Source organism: Arvicanthis niloticus, chromosome 4 (assembly GCF_011762505.2).
Source record: "Arvicanthis niloticus isolate mArvNil1 chromosome 4, mArvNil1.pat.X, whole genome shotgun sequence".
NCBI classification, from domain to species: Eukaryota; Metazoa; Chordata; class Mammalia; order Rodentia; family Muridae; genus Arvicanthis; species Arvicanthis niloticus.
This window is the reverse complement of record NC_047661.1, coordinates 57051394-57068700: the sequence shown is the minus strand read 5'-3', so window position 1 is coordinate 57068700 and position 17307 is coordinate 57051394. Positions and strand designations below refer to the sequence as shown.

General features: G+C 33.9%; 1 protein-coding gene across 4 annotated transcripts in view; it reads right to left on the bottom strand.

The window, feature by feature from the left end:
* Positions 1–414: 414 nt before the first annotated feature.
* The window catches only part of Fstl5 (follistatin like 5), a 575824-nt gene continuing 558931 nt past the window's right edge, over positions 415–17307 (bottom strand). For all 4 annotated transcript variants that reach the window (XM_034501239.2, XM_076932541.1, XM_076932540.1 and 1 more), the window contains exon 16: positions 415–2962. In XM_034501239.2, coding sequence (XP_034357130.1) covers positions 2260–2962 — 703 coding nt within the window. In that variant the 3' untranslated portion in view covers positions 415–2259. The remainder of the gene's footprint in view (positions 2963–17307) is intronic.

The window sequence follows — 17307 nt, the reverse complement described above, 5'->3', positions numbered from 1 at the left end:
TTGTGATCTGGTAAACTGCTTGTTGCATAAAACTGCTTCTGCAGCTCTAGAACAAGGTACAAACATGTGGTTATTGCCATTAAAATTCCTTTGCTCTAAACCATCAAGCCTACATATGCTTGGTTCTCCAACACCTGAGTGTAGTCTCAATCAGTTAGAATAAATACTTTAACTGGCTATAAATTGTGTCTGAGCAGTCTTCTAAGATGTGCTCCCTATAACACAGAGATTTAAGAAGGTTGATATTTTATGAAAAGATGAGTTGAAACTTTCTTTGATTGGCCTCTCTTCACTTTTCTTCTATGCCCCGCCTCACCATCATTTTTACAATTACATGGAGCACCAGATTATTTCTGAAGCCTATAGAGGCATAAAATGTCATGAACATTAAATCATTTCTGAGCACACGAGAAATAAAACATAAGAGGTTTATTCTTTTATCAAGCAATGACAACAGACAGCATCCACATGATAAAAGCTTCTAAAAGAAGATGTACATGTACAGGATAGACTTACACCAAATCATTAACACAAAGACACTGCATGATTCATGTTTCCAGGGGAGGAAGTTACTAAAGAGGCAAACAGACTCAATCAGTAAAACTTAGCCTGACTTTTGTTGTTTATTAAATCTATTTCCCTTAATGTTTCCTTAAGCTAAGAAGAAATCTATTATCACACAGCCCATGGTGCTATATACACAAAAGAGAGTGCACACTATAAAATTCCAAGTTTCTATGCAGTTTTACACAATTTAAACTTGAATAAAATGTGTATTTAAAAAAAGATTTTATTCGATTACCTTCAGCAAATGGACATTACTTCAATAGCTCATCACCAGTTTTAGCAAGAGTAAGAAGAAAAATAAGTAGAAAAGATTCTCAAACCATGTATGCTATTCCCTTACACCTGGATTGTTTTCTCCTATTCCAATAACCAAACTTATTGGTATTAATCTATTTCTACTGGTTTTCTATTTTCTCTTTTAGGAAAAGGATAAAGGCAGTAATTTTTACTTCTCTAATATATCTCTAGAGACTCTGTTGGATCACAGCTAGAGCACATAGTTAGACTGAAGGTGCTTTAGAATATGCAGGAGAAGTCATCTTGGCCATTGTTTAAAGATGGGCTTGTTTACTAGATAACATCTAAATAGCAAAAGCAGTGGAGTTTACCTTCCATTCTCCACTGTGGGCTCATCTTACCGTTTTCTGCTAAAAACCATTCATATTCTTTGGACCAACCAATGAATGAATGTTGTCTGAAGAGGGTGTAGGCCACTGCACTACAGAGAGTGGTTTCAGCTTTGTCTCACTGTCAGTTTCCCTACAAGTAGTTCTTTCTGTATAGACACAGTCATGCTCCTTTTCCAGAACTGAGAGAGTTCCTAACTTATGCAACACTAGGCTACATAAAAGAATCAATCCTGATACTAAAGAAGGAAACCTTCTGTAAGCAGTTGAATTCCCAGATAATCATACACCAATAATATAATGCACTCTAGTGAATGAAAGCAAAACGTGTACAAAATACATTGCAAACATTTTTACCATACATATTTTTCTCCCTTCCTGTCCATTTTCTATAGCACAACGCACACAGTACAGTGAATGTTGGATAGCTTCTCATCTGTATACAGCCCAAGGCCAAATTATGCCTTCACATGACATTTCATTGAAGGTCAAACAAATGCCTGAAGGCAGGATCTGGTGCAATATATAAACATTTCTTAATGACAGTAGATTCATTGCTATGAGGTTGTCCAATATGCAGAGTTTAGCCTTCCTTTTTTTTTTTTTTCTCCCATGACATTTCCTTCAAGGCACAAAAGATTTTAAACAGTGGACGGGACCAGAGTATTTTGAATTAAGAATTTTAAGGTTTGACACGACCTTTTATTTCTGATTTAAGCATAGCAAAATGACAGAGGAAAGAATACCTTAAAGAATGACATGATGCTTAGGTCATCTGAAATTCCTGCAGTATAATTTTTTAAAAGAATTTTAAATCTCATTTCATTGGTTTAAAATAGAGCTACATGTTTGATTCTTGTGAGCACTGTAATTTCTAATTAAATATTGTATGAAATGTTTCTAACCGGCCAATATCATTGTAAAAAAAAAAATAAGTAGCTTATTTGAACAAACAGAGGGGGTTTTGACTAGAATATAAATTTGGAAAAGGTAAGTTGTAATTTAAATATGGATCAAGTGCAATGGACTGTAAAACTCTTCTTTCATAATTAGGTAATAGGGCTCCTTAGGCGTCGCCAACCCAAATAACTGTATTTCCTTTCTGAACCTCGGTGATCTCACAGTTTAACTTATTAAGGCGACCATCCAGGATGAAGAGAGAATCTTTGGAGGGTGTCATCAGGTACTGTCCAAACAAGCCACTTCCTTGGATATGCCTGTTTTTCTGGCTCCAGGGCCAGTCTTCTGTCTTGAGAGGTTCTTTGAGGCTTTTGATCATCTTGACCTTCCCAGAGGAAAGCTCCACGAAGAGCACATCAGTTTGCTGGCTTGAGCTGCCATAGATGTTGTACTGGTGGGCTTCTGTGAAGGAGGGCTGGAAGGCCAGGTCAGATATGTGCAGGTTGGTGTGGATTTCAAAAGCATCCAGGATTTCTCCTCGAATAGTGATGTATTGGACTCTGACAAGACCTTTCACGTCATTAACACTGACGAGATAGTGGCCGTCTGGAGAGACATAAGGAGTGCCTGTCACATCACTGTTGAAGCCAATGATGGAGTCAGTCACACTGTCTACCACAAGCTGTGGTGGAATGGCTCCGGTGATGTCAGGCTTGCAGCTAATGAAGTAGTATCCTCCCAGATGGGTGTATGCCAAGGACAGAGGAATGCACTTTGAGTCCTTCAGGTTGATTGTTTTGATGTAGGACATGGTTTCAAGATCAATTTTGTGTAGTGCAGATTCATCTTTATGAAGAATAAATCCAAATCTGAAATGATAAAAACAAGGTTAGAAAGGAAACTACAGAGTTGTTCCACAAAGACATACATCACAAACAGAAACAAGGTCTGGCCCATGGCAGGGCCTTGACTGCTGTGGTAAAAATTTTCTATGTAACACTCATGTTAAATTAATCTTTCTGATGTCATGTTCTGATGCTTTCTCAAGGTTATTTAATCACTCTTTGCATCCAAATAATTATAAATCCTAATGAAGAAAGGAAAATAATTTAAAGCAGTGGCACTAGTTAGTATGAACAACCAATTTTACTTTTAACATGAAATTATGCTTTTATATCTCTAGAGGGGATACTGGAAAATTAGTTAACTGAAATAAGCCCAGCAAGAATAACAGGTTTGAAAAATAGTAATTTGTGCATTTACATAAGTATATATAACTTTACGTATTTTATTTGCATTCTTTTTGTAATAAAAGTTTGTTTAATGACTAAAATTATTTGGAGAGATTATTTTATATGTGCATATTTTTACTTTTTGCGTACAATATTATATGTTTCAAATGTTATGATTGCCTTGCTAAACTGATCCTTTGATTTTTGTATTATGTATGCATTTTAGGTTTAAATTTTTTTTACCTCAAAATCTTTAGATTTTCCTCATTTTGATTCCATAAGTTTATTGTATTGGTTCTTATATTGAGCAATTAAGAAATATGGAAAATATACTATTTTTAAATAAAGTTAGTTTAATTTTCTCTGCTTAAATTAGTTCAATTGTTAATCAGTCTAGGGGAAAACTTTAAGGACTCTTAAACAAATTACACATATATTTTGATACACATGTTTTAATCAATTAAATAAAAAAAAATATGGTACTGGTATGGTGGTTCACACCTGTTTGACAACATTCCTATGAATAGACTTGAGGATTACCAGGTCTAGGCTAGCCTAAGATAGTCCATGAGGACTCTGTCTCAAAACCAGAGATGCAAGAGGGAGGAGGTCAGAAAGACAGGAGAGACATGGAGAGAGAAACAAAGGGAGACAGAGAGACAGAAAGAGACAGAGACAGTGGAACAGAAACAGAGAAACACAGAAAAAAAAGAGACAGAGAGAGACAGTGAGAGACAAACACAGAGACTATTAAAATAAAATTATAGGATAAAAAGTCAGCATTCGTTTTTTGTATTATTATTAATATTAATAGAATAATTTTCTGATAGTTTGAAAGCCTTATCAATTAAAAGTGAGAAAATTACTGTTCCTTGCTCATATGTGAAAAAAATACAAGATTGTATTGCATTAAGATAAAAGAAAACAAATAAGGCTGTAAACAAATGTCCCTTAAACAAAAAAAATAATGGATTAAGAAAATGTGGTTTATTTATGCAATGGAATACTATTCAGAAATTAAAAATGAGGATATTATGAATTTTGCAGACAAATGGATAGAACTAGAAAATATCATCCTGAGTGAAGTACGGGGTGGGTACAGGAGAGAAGCCCAGAGGGCCAAGAGAATGAATGGAGATAAGCAACATCAGGAGGTAGGAGGTGCTGGTATCCTCTGGAAAGTAACACCTTGGAGGTAAGACAGTCTAAGGACTCAGTGGGCATAACCTTAGCCAAAGTGCCTAACATTAGAGAGAGGGAACTCAAAGAGTCTAACGCCAGTAGATAGAAAGGGCCTGAAAAGAGAGACAGGGTTCCTAACTCACAGTCAAAATTTCTGACTCACAGCTGTTTCTATCTAAAAGAACTTCAGGGACAAACATAAAGACAAGATTGGGATACGTCTCATGTGGAGGGACATGCACTAAGGCCTGACACTATTACTGATGCTATAATGTGCTCACAGATGGGTGGTTGGCATGGATGTCTTCTGAGGGGCCCTACCAGCACGGCTGAGACAGAGAAGATACTTACCCCCAACCATTGAACTGAAGTTGGGGACCCCTATAGTTGAATTAGGGGAAGGAACAAATAATCTCAAGGGGAGAGTGACCCCATATATATGAAGTTATGCTATTTGAAAACATAATGCCTCTCAAAAAATCATAGGCTATCTAATAAAACCCTAGTAGCAGGCATAAACCTCGTTCTTCCAAATTTTTGGTTCAGAGAGTCTAAAAGCACTAAAACAACTGAACCTATTGCTATTACAGTTGTGTGTCTGCCAGAAGCTGAAAGTAAATTCCTATTTCTGAAGATACCAAGCTTTTTCTATACTGGATCAGAAGATTTGAGCTGTAACTGACCAAAAATTCCCTTACTGATAAGTAACTTTCAAAGAAATGGAAAATGATGTACAATCTACAAAGGAAGGAAAACAACCAATAATCCAATTCAGTTGCGGTATTTATGAAACACAACAATAACTACCATAGCAAAATATCAGAAATGCAATAGTGGTGCTTAATATAGTTATGGTAACCAGCAGAGGTCTAATTGGGCTTAAGTCACAATTCACAGGAGGAAATATGTGAGTACATGTGAGTACTGAGATCATGGATCTTAGAGTAGGACAACTTTCCTATACTAGTGTAATTTTTAACTCATAAATCCTTACACACAGAAATAAGTGAAAATCTCATCTCTCATCAAATAAATTTGTTATAAACTTGTTTTTTGCAACAGAAAGATATCATTATAGAAAAGCATATCAGATAAAATTGCAAAGAACAACTGACTCTAGAGTGTCCCTATAATTCTTACATCTAAGGCTCAGAGATCATCTCAGGGGAAGTGGAGAAAGATTGTAAGAGCCAGAGGATCAGGGAGTATTCTTTAAGACTGTGTCTTTTAGCTTTGATGACATCTATACAGCATGGCTGTTCCCAAAAGTTCTGAAAACCACTCCAACACAAGTTCACATCCTAGCATAGATGAGGAAATCTCACTGCGCCTATCCCTAAATTCGATCAACAAGCAAATAACAAGTATTGGGAAAGAGAGAATAAGTCATCCCCTGGGATGAGCATCCTGCCTGATTATCCAATACCAAGTTATCAACCCTAGAAATATGTGCACACAGGCAAGACTAAATGAACTCTGCAGGTTGTTTTTATGTTTGTTATATGTATATGTAACAGGAATGGTTAAAGAAGAGGCTGTGAATTTGATGGGAGTCACTGAGGTGGGAAACAAACATTGAATGGGTAGGAAAAAGGAAAGAGAAAGGAAATGAAGTAATTATATTTCACTTAAAGAAAATAATAAATTAAAAATAATTATAAGCAGTTATATCACAGTGTACTTTATTTTCTGTATAGTAATAATCACAGGAATTTTATTTACATAAATAAAAATTATTTCTATGTATAATACAAAAATAATTCCCAGAAATATCTTATTATAATCTCAAATCACTACATTGGTCATGTATCATTAATAAATATATATGTTTACCATAGTTAAAGTATTTCAGAAATCAGAAGCATGTATAATGGATGGGAAGGAATAATTTAGTGCAAAGGTTTACTATTACATGCATAAAATTATGACTGTTTATATATTAATTATATCATACATAGCTTTAAGTTTTATATTAAAAACTTAAATACACAGAAACTCCTTTCAACAGCTTTGTCAATTTTGTCTTAAACAACACCATTCATTGTGAAATAAGTCATATTGTCTTTCTATTAATGAATAATGATTATTAACCAGTTGGAATAGAAGTATTCCTTCATGAAATTGTGAATTAGATTGACAAATATGTTTTTCTGATATAAATTGTGCATGAGCTCAGAGGAAAAGTAATAGCATACTCATTTAATGAAAGCAATACTCCAACCAACTCTTGGCATTTAAGCTCTCCAAATACTGTCAAGTCCTCTAGTCCCTTTGGGCGATGGGGTGCACTTGATAATGAGAAGGAATTAGCCAAACTCACTGTTCACCTGAACTACTTCAACTGTGATAGTGAAAGATGCACCCACATTTTTGAAGATCTACCTTGGCTTCTTTTCCACAACTAAAAAAAAAAAAATGGTCTGGTTGAAGATAAGGAACCCCACAATGATAATAAAATAGTAATCATCTTAAACTCAAACTGTGATTTAAGATTGAGCAACTGAGCCAATAAAGCAGATGTTGGAGTGTACCTCTGGTTCATACCACTGCTTTATTTGTGAGGAAGTGAGGTTTCTAAATAAAACTTCATTTTAGAACAGCTTGATATTCAGAAGGCTCTGACTGTTCATTAGGCAGTGATTAATATTTAGGAGGCACAACTTTCATGCATGCTTATTTTCATAAAATCCTGCACAGCACTGGTTTGTCGAACATTTGTAAAAATATTAGGATAGAAAGCTGTAGCAAGAGCATTAGAAATGTTCTCTCAATATCCTATTTCGACTGGAAATTATTATTTGGCCTGTATAGCCCCATGTGTGTTGGTCAGATTTAATGTAATGAGTTCTGTTTTTATTTTTCTTCTTTTTATTTCTTTCTTTTTCCTTCCAGTGTCAATACAGTTGATTTGGAACTTGTCAAAAAAAAAAAATCCCTACTTTAAGTGACTCTCTGTGCTTCAGCTGTGTCCTGGAATCCTGTTGGCTTCAAGGAAGCAGGGCCTTTTTCCAGACTGGATTAGTTTCCTGAAACAATTTTGACTGTAATAGACCCTATGGAAATATGATCCTCTTTTCTATAAGTTTCATTTTCCACATTGGCAGTAAGAGGACACTGTTTCAGGTTACTCTGAGGAAGGAAGAAGTGTTTATATTACCAAACATAAATCCAGCAGCATTGCAATCTGGAGGAGAATGTTTTTCCTGCAGGAGCGGAGCAAACTGCATTTGCTCCGTGTATCTATTTCCTACTCTCCAAGTAGGTAAAGAAGTGTTTTTGTCATTGTTATTGTTTTGTTATTTTTATTTTAATTTCCATCATGTATGCTTATTGTGCCTGGCAATGTTATACAATGACCCTTAGAAGTAAGTACACAGTTGTGTCAGACACATTTCCACCATGACTATACTCTCGAGCCATTCACTCTTTACCTCCTCGCCCATTAGTCCCTGCGACCCACTCTATGTTTTACTTCTATTCTAGTGTCTCATGTATATGCACGATTTTATTTGTGACAAAGTACCATAAACCATCATGTAAAACCAAAGACAAACTTGGGATCGACTTTTCTTTTCAGCTACCATCACCACTGTGCTAAAATAAAAGTACTTTGTCACCTAATGTTCTGGCTATGGTTCAGATACCAGATGTTCCTCAGGAATTCATGATGGAAAGCTAAGTCCTCAGTTTGAAGTGTATATGGGGTTGAAGACTTAATGACAGTGTTCTCAGATGAAATTGTGGAATTGCTAGGCTCTTGACTTCCTGTTCTGATGCTAAGCCTTGAACTCGACTCCCTACTTGGATTACATAGAAATGAATAGGCATCCTAAAACAAACTATTGGGACAGCTAAGTTTTGAGCTTTCAGCTTCCAAGACAGTGTATTAAAGTTATATTTATAAATTAGACTGCCTTGGGTATTCTGTTACAGCAATAAAAATGAACTAGAACATGCAGATATATTGTTCCATAATTAGATATCAGAGTAATAGTTGAAATCCTGTCTGCATTTTCGCTCTCACTTATATCTACAGGAGAAATTCTCAATTTATACCTTACCTGACCTCTAAATTTCTCACTCTACAAAGGAGTAAATGATTCACTCCACTTTTTGCTTATATTCAGTACAGTGTCTCATTAAGCTGTTCAAGACAGTATCTGACATCTGTACTACAATAATCATTTTGCCTCAAACTCTGAAGTAGCTAGGATTGTGGCACAAACCTCTGCCTTGCCAGACTATCCCTGAACCATTCCCTAAAGGGCTTACTAATGAGATGGCCTAGTGATCATGGTGAACTATATTTTGCACAAATAATGGCATCAGAAATAGATACTGATGTTATTGAGTTTTTTTCCTAATAACAAAGAATGTTGTGGATGATATTAGGATCTAGGTATACAAACATAACAACCAAGGCATCGCTCTAAATCGCCACTGCAAAGACATCTTCTATTCTTCACCACTGACATTCTTCATGGACATAAGCCATGGAAATGACATGAGCCACCATCTACTAGTTGGGAATTCCTTTCTTTTAATGATTTCTATAACCTTAGACTTGCCCATGTAAGAAAAAAAACATAAATTATGTTTCTGCTTAAGCACAAGATTTAGGTTGAATTAGAATTTTATATAAATGAATAAGAATTGTATTGTATCAGGTGTGGCTGTGTTCAAGGTTTTGAGAAATTGATACCAAGAACTAGAATTGTCACATTGACTAATGTTTTCTAACAATATAAAGACAGATTCTGAGCAACATAATGTTTTGACATATAATGACATTAGGAAGATTTCTGGTTTTGAAACATAGTCTAAAAAAATGCTGAAAGTAAACCATGTTCTATCCTTTCTCACTTTAGTTGGGATATTACTAAAATCTCATAGGCTAGATCTCACTTCTGTTATTACCTCTTTAATTTTGGTCTTTATACGCCTTTGTTTAAAAAGAAATAGAATATGTTTTTGATACTGTTCTTTGTTTTCTGTCCCTGTTATTCAGTTGTTATTCTGTTGCCAATCTGGTTCATCCAAGGGACATGAAAAGATAAACAAATAATTTAATTCTACTACATTTAGAGTGTGTCTCTTGAATTTTAGTGAGTAGCTTGACCTATATGAAAATCATCATTAGAAATTCTATGCACATCATGTATACTATAGGCTGTCTCTCAAATAGTAAAGCCTTCGCTTCACCTCTTTCCAATTTGTTAAGAGCTTGGGACCCACTGACTATACTGGCCTGTGACTCCTACAGGGTATTATCAAACCCCTTCTTGACCTCCATTTCCAATGTTCATATTTCATCCTTAACCCTGTAGCAGACAACTTGCAGCCTTGTAGCAGACAAGGGCCTATTCTTTTTCTCTGCCTTCACTGCTCAGAGATTCCACCAAACCTCATGGCAGACTGAGATTTTTGTCCTTCTTGTGGACCCTTTCAGAAACCGCCCTCTTGTAGATTATGCCTATATATATTTGTGATAGCACCCTCTGGCAACAATAGGTAAAAATTTAAAAGCACAGCCTACCAAGCAACCCACAGCTACCACACATTTGTAAGATAAAGAGATAGCAACAGAGATAAAAAAATTTGAACACCCACCCAACAAACACAGGACCACATAGCAATAAATATCAAGTCAAAAGAAAGGTATATGTCATGAGCAACTAGAATCACTGTAAGAGTGAAAAACTGTAAATAAGACAGGATTAAAGAGAGACGTTTTCCAAGACACATATTTATATGCTGTTTTTTTTAACCATGCAACCTTTTTATCCATGTGTCAAATCTATTCCTGGGAAAAAAAAGAATTGAAAAAATATTTTTTAGAGTGTCATCCCAAGCCTGGATACCTAGACAGCACAAAATCCCAATGATTAACTTCCAAATTATATATCTTTACTAGAACCAAGAAAAAAAGCTTTAGGAAATGCAATAGAGCTGAAGCCCAAGACAAGAATTTTATATTAGAAATAATGGTCAAATATGCTAGTCGAAACCTGATTTGACTGGAATTGGCATTTAGGTACAATATGAAGTAATCCAATAGTTACAATATGCCATGTACAGTACACTATGTAGGCCTGAGGAAGGAAATGGCAAGGAAGTAAATGTCCTGTATCCTCAAGAAAAATTCTAGTGAAACAGTAGATGCTTACAATGTAATCCTGACTTTCTATGAGGGTATGGGAGAAGGGACAGATATAGCTATATTCCTGTTTTGACTACTAAATCACATTTCCATTGTACCATGATTCTTCTGAAGACTCTATATTAGTCTGCATCCCAGAAGTAAAAGGGCAATTTGCAATTAGAGTTAAAAAAGAGAGAGAGAAAAATAAATCAATTGTTTGTAGGAAATGAAAATCTGGCCACAGGGATAGGATAGTGAAGGAACATGGGGACTATATTAATAAAGCTGTTGCATGCCAGATCCTAGAAAGATGGAGTTACATGCAAATTTCTGTTTTGTACAGAGCTTTGAATTCTGATCTGAAGAATCTGCTGCTTATACATAAATCCAGGGATAATGGTCTGAGAGTAGAGGCAAATATACTGTGGTCTAATTATTTACTATACATTTTAGTCAGGCTTCTTATTGGTCAAACCAACAAGATGTCATCTTTCATAAACTTGGGAATAAAGCCACATAAAGAATGATACTCATCCCTTTATCCTCTCTGAACTCAGCCAGAATTCGGCCCTTTCATCTGAATGAAGCCATACAAATACCAAGTTGTTAAGTGATTAATACATGACAAAGCATGCTATATTCTCCTTTGTAAAGTTATACAACTGATATAAATTTACATAGAACATCACATAAATGTGTTTACATTAAAAGAAAATATATAAGACACAATATTAGGATTATATTTTTCTTTATATAAATACAATGTAACATCACAACAAGAATGAAAAAATCACTTTCAAGTTATTTTCTCTTTTAATTTTTTATTGGTTATTTTATTTATTTACATTTAAAATGTTATCTCCCTTCCTGATTTTCCCTCTGAAAACCCCCTTGTTCCTCCATGTTCCCCCACCCACCCTCCTACTCCTGCCTCACCACACTAGCATTGTCCTATGTTGTGGCATCTAGCCTTCACAAGACCAACAGCCTCTCCTCCCATTGATGCCAGATAAGACCATCCTCTCTTACAAAAATTAATTCATTCATTTAAGAAAATAGATTAATTACTATATGTATGCAAAAGGCATTCACTTAGATGCATATACTTTACTCATAAAATCTGAAATACATCAATATATTGTATGTAAATGAAAAATATTGCTAAAATAAGTTATTCCGAAATATATCATTGTCATGTGTCTCAAATTAAATTAAATGTTGTGTTATTTAATGTTACAGACAAGACATAATATGTATACCATATTAGGTAATTAGCTACATGATAAATAATCAGACAGTGGTTAAGATGAGATGTTGTTAAATGAACACCAATATTCTGCAAATATAATTGAAAAGTCTTATATTAACAAACCATGTTCAGAAAACATAAAAGATTGAGAGAAATTTTGACAGAAAAGTATCAAAGTTCACCTACATTATTAACTAGGGAGAACTAAAAAGTAAAGTGATTCAGTCTACAAGTAGACTTCCATAGAAAGACACTAACCACTTAAGATTAAGATTTAAATTTAATACACAATTAGGTGAATGAGAGTCAATAACAAAAGCTCATGAATGTGTCAGCAGTAACATTAGAAGATGCTAACATTGAGACCCTGTGTTGATGTGAGTAGACTGATGCTCTCAGATACATTTTTAAAAGTAAAACAATTGAGGGCATTCTGGAAAATAATTCAATATATTCCTGTAAAAGTAAAATGGGCATCTGCTTTAATAAAACAATAATCACTCTTACTTCATGTCTTTAATAAATGCTCACATGTACAAGGATAGTCATTACTTCAATGGCTTCATTAGGGTGTGGTTTGTTTTTAACTAATGATCAAACAATAAAGAAATGCATGACTATATGCCAGTGAAACTCTACACCGAAGCTATAAAAGTGATAATGTGTAGGACTGAGACAGGTGTTCATATGGTATTTTAATATTTATTGTTTACATATCACGTGTGGTTCTATGTGTGCCTGTGTGCATATATGTATACTATATTTGTACAGAGGCTTGTGGAGAACAGAGGAAGGCATTAGATTCCCTTGATTGGAGCTACAGGTAATTGTGTGGTGTTATGTAGGTGCCATGTGGGTGCACTCCAGTAAACTTGGAGCCTTTTCCAGAGCAGCAAGTTCTCTTAAATACAGAACCATCTCTCTAGCCCCAGCTGTTGGTTTTTAATTGAGTGCTTCCTACACTGAAAGGAATATTTTATAATTTAAGGTACTCAGGCAATGTTTCTTCAATAATTGATTTCAAATATCAATCAATAATTATTATTGAATGATCTTAGCTCTGAAGATAAAAGTTTTTTATGTACTTCAGAGACATAAGAGGATATTTATGGTTATTACTATATACATTTCTCAATGATTTGGTTACTGCATATAAGTAACCAAATGTTGAAAAAAATTTCTTTATTATTGGTATACCTTAGTGTTAAAGTTTCTCCCTAGCTCCCTAGTGCTCATAAAGCCCTGGACTCCATCCATATCTAGATGATGACTTTTAATAGGAATCTCTCTCTCTCTCTCTCTCTCTCTCTCTCTCTCTCTCTCTCTCTCTCTCTCTCTCTCTGTCTCTCTCAGTCTCTGTGTGTGTGTCTGTGTGTCTGTGTGTTCATAGACTATCTTATGATTTGTCAGCTGAATAAAATTTAATACATGAGAAATTAACTTTATATAAAAATTCATAATATGTGTTAAAGATGCTACAAATGAAAATTTCTCTCACCGCTACTGACACATTTAATGTGTGTAGACAATAACAAGTAATTACCATGAAGAATCTTTGTCATGTTTACATGCCTTGTGATAATAACTCATTTCTCTGTTAACTACCCTGAAGAAATAATGATAAATATGCATAAAAGTTTCTGTGAAAAAACATTCATATCAGCATTATGTACAATTGAGAAATTTTGATAGCAATTTAATGTACAAAGTTACATGAATATTTACAAAATGTTTATATAGCCACGCGATGTACTATAATATACCCATTAAATTGTTATTGAAAATTTTTACATTAACTTTTCTGAAATTTTATATAAATATAGAATATTATTGTGTGAAGAGTATACTTAAACTTTTATAAATAAAATATGCAAATACATGCATGAAGTAAAAGAAAACTGAGTTTCACTATGGCCATGTTCAGAGACTGGATCAAGTTTACTTTCCTTTTTTTGTTTGTTTGTCTATGTATTTGTTTCAGTTTTATAGGCTTTATTCAGAACACATTTTATGTTTTTGATAAGACTCTATGAAGAAAGTTACTGACAGATGATCAATATACATAGAAATATAAGTGTCTCTTAGTTTTAAATAAAACTTCAGTAGTCCCTATTATCATCATGTCAACATCATTTTACACTTCAAGTCCATTAAAAGTCATGTAGATATATGTAGTAACTATTCATGATGCTTTAATAAGATGGTTTATACAAAGCCTTATGTTCAGATATAAACATGTTGAATTAATTATAAGTACCATGGTATGTTTACATATTAAACTAAGTTATTTGTAAACACAAAGATTATTTGTACAGTCAATGAGCAGGGAGATGATGAGACTTATGATCTAATAGTGTAGCTGAAAAGGGAATACAAGCTACTGCTAAACTGAGGATGGGTACAATGTGTTCCCATCTGGAAGAACATGATAGAATGGCCATAGGAGAATTAACCAAAGCATCATGAGTAGCAAATGCTTGCCTTTTGAGTTCTTATGGGAATACTGTACATTAACAACAAATTCTAGTGAAATAAAAACAAATACTTTCCTCATAATGATATACTCCTGTAAAATAAGCCAGGAATTCAGTTCAGAGTTGACTAGTATTCATTTTTATTAAATTACATATATCTTCAAAACTTTAAAATTTAAAACAGAATGACATTATTCCTCTCCTTCACCTTACTTCATCCTATTGCTATCAATGTTTCTCAAGTTTGAGGCTTCCTTTTCTTTGTAATTGTTACACATGTGTCTAGATGAAGAAATACATAAATACCATTGGCTGAATCCATTTAGTTTTGTTTGTATGTACATGATTTCAGAAATGATTATTTGGAGTTAACACTTTCAGGGGGCTCTAATTTTCCCTGTCTATGTAGTCCTTAGTTGCCTGTAGTTGTATGTTTAGAGGTGGGGCCATACAATTTTTCTATTGGTGTTTCATTACTTGGGTCCTGTTTAGGTAACTGTCTTTTTGTGGTGTTGTGGATGTACTTTCCCTGCCAATTCCAGGACACTTAATTTTTAAATATTTGCCTTGAAAGCCATCCTCTCATTAACCCAAATTCAGTACTATCTGGATTCTAATTTTTTAAAAGCCTTTGGGGGAAGTTTCATTTTTAAACTTGCTACATGCAATCTGATGCCTAAATTCTATTTAAAATCTGTGTGCTGTTACTGCAATATTGGAAAAGATGAGCTTTTACAAAGATTGAACTGAGCAGACAAACTGAAGAAGGAAGAAAGCAACAAAGTGTAAGAAGGTGACCTTTTAACTGTGCTTAGAAATGTCTCTTCCTGAATTCAGTAGCCTTTCCCTGGTGATTCCTTTTAATTTTCCCAATGATACAATAGGGAAATTTGTGAAATATTATCAGAATGAATGTAGAATAGAAATTCCAAAGTTTCATGATATTAATGCTGTATGTCTTCCCAAAGACTGTAATCTCATATATTTAATTTCTATTTGTATAACGGTGATTGTGCTAGCTAAATCCCAGAATAATCCGAGAATAAATTAATTTTAGGATCTTCCAGGTCTAAATAATGACACTGATATGAAGGTTGAAGAAACATAGTGTTCACAACAATGACCTGAAATTGGTTGTATTTCACTTAGAAGGAAATCTTTAATGCTATTCAAAAGTATGTAATTCATTTTTTAAAATTTAGAATTTGTGTTCTTTTATCGTGTCTTAAATTCATTTATATTTCCATATTATTACTTAGATTATACTTAAAATATTTTGAAGTATGAAACACACACATAAATGAAGACCATGCATCAATTAAAGCAGACAAAAATCAGTCTGCTTCTGGAGAAGCCTAGTTTATAGATGGAGCTCACATATCTGACTAGGAGAATAAATGGAAAACACAGGTACATTCAAATGTAGTGTTCAGAAAACATAATTTTCAAAAAAAGTTAATATGTTTACAAACCATAGGAAAAATCTTACACAAAATATGTTTTTAAATATTTTTTCATTATCTGGCATCAATGACAGGGAAAGCCCTTGGTCCTGTGAATGCTAGATGCTGCAGCATAGGGAAATGCTAGGGCAGTGGGTGGGTGGGTGGAGAGCACCCTCATAAAAGCAGGAAGATGGGTAGTGAAATAAAGTGTTTGCAGAGGGGAAATTAGGAAGGAGGATAACATTTGAAATGTAAATAAATAAATAAACAATAAAAATTTAAAAAATAAAATAAATAAAACAAAAATATTTTTCAAATAAAAGTATTTTAAGCAAAAAATGAACTATAAATAATAGCCTGAATTGTCAATGTTAATTTTTCTTTTTATTTTTGACTCCTTGCTAACAGATGCTAAAGAGATAAATTTCATGCTCATTCATTAAGACATTGTTAAGAGCTAAGAAGTGCCTCTTTAAAACAGCATTTTTACTTGTTTCTTTTTCAGAATTTATTTAGAGCTTCTACAGTTTGTAAAGCATCATTTTGTAGACTCTTAGTGGAACGGATAAGCTTCATTTATATTAGGAAAAGATTTGTACCCTGGCCTTTTCCTCAGACTATGGTGCTTCCTTTTGTTATCTTTCTATATATCACTGGTACCTGAGGAACGTGGCCTTTGAATTGGGCAAATTAAGACCCATTTAATGGGTGTAACTACCATCTTTCAAAGGGCTTTAAAATCATAGACTTAGAATATATTTTTGAAATCTAGTATGCACATTTTTTTCAGTGCCATATTTTTCTGAAACATCAAAATGTTATTTGGAACATCCAGGAACTATTAGTAATCATTTAGTATTAATGAAAATCAACCCATTGATTCATGATAACAAGAGCTTTGAACTCTGGGAAAAGCATTTCTGCTTACTGCTCTCTAGTTTACTGTTCTCTAAGTGTTTCTACTGTAAACTCTCTTTTTATCTTTATAAAATTAAAAGTGCTTGTTTTTATTTAAAAACAAAGAAGGCTTACTTTAAAGTAATGAGCTTCATAAACATCTTCAAATTTTAGATGTTCGACTAATAGTGTCAGCAAGCTTATTCTAATTTACCAATATTGAAATTATTCATAAGCAGCATGCCTGTTTCCTTTGCTCACTTCCCAGGAGAGTCTTCAGGACTGCTTATGTTTTTACTCTATTACTAATTTGTTTTCAAAATTCATCTTGTGCTTAAGCAAAACCAGTGGGGGTTTGAAATAAGGAATTGGATATTGAGCATATTTTTGACCCTTCCTTACATTTATTACAGAGAATTTTAAAGAGAAGGAAAATATCCCAAAGAAGACTATTAAAATCAATAGGCATTGAAACAAGATAAAGGTTGTCAATTCAATTAAACATGTATTTGTTTGGAAAGAGTAAAAAATACACGTATTTTAATGCATGAATAAAAATCCCGTATTTCTGCCATGTCTTTGTGCTATTTATT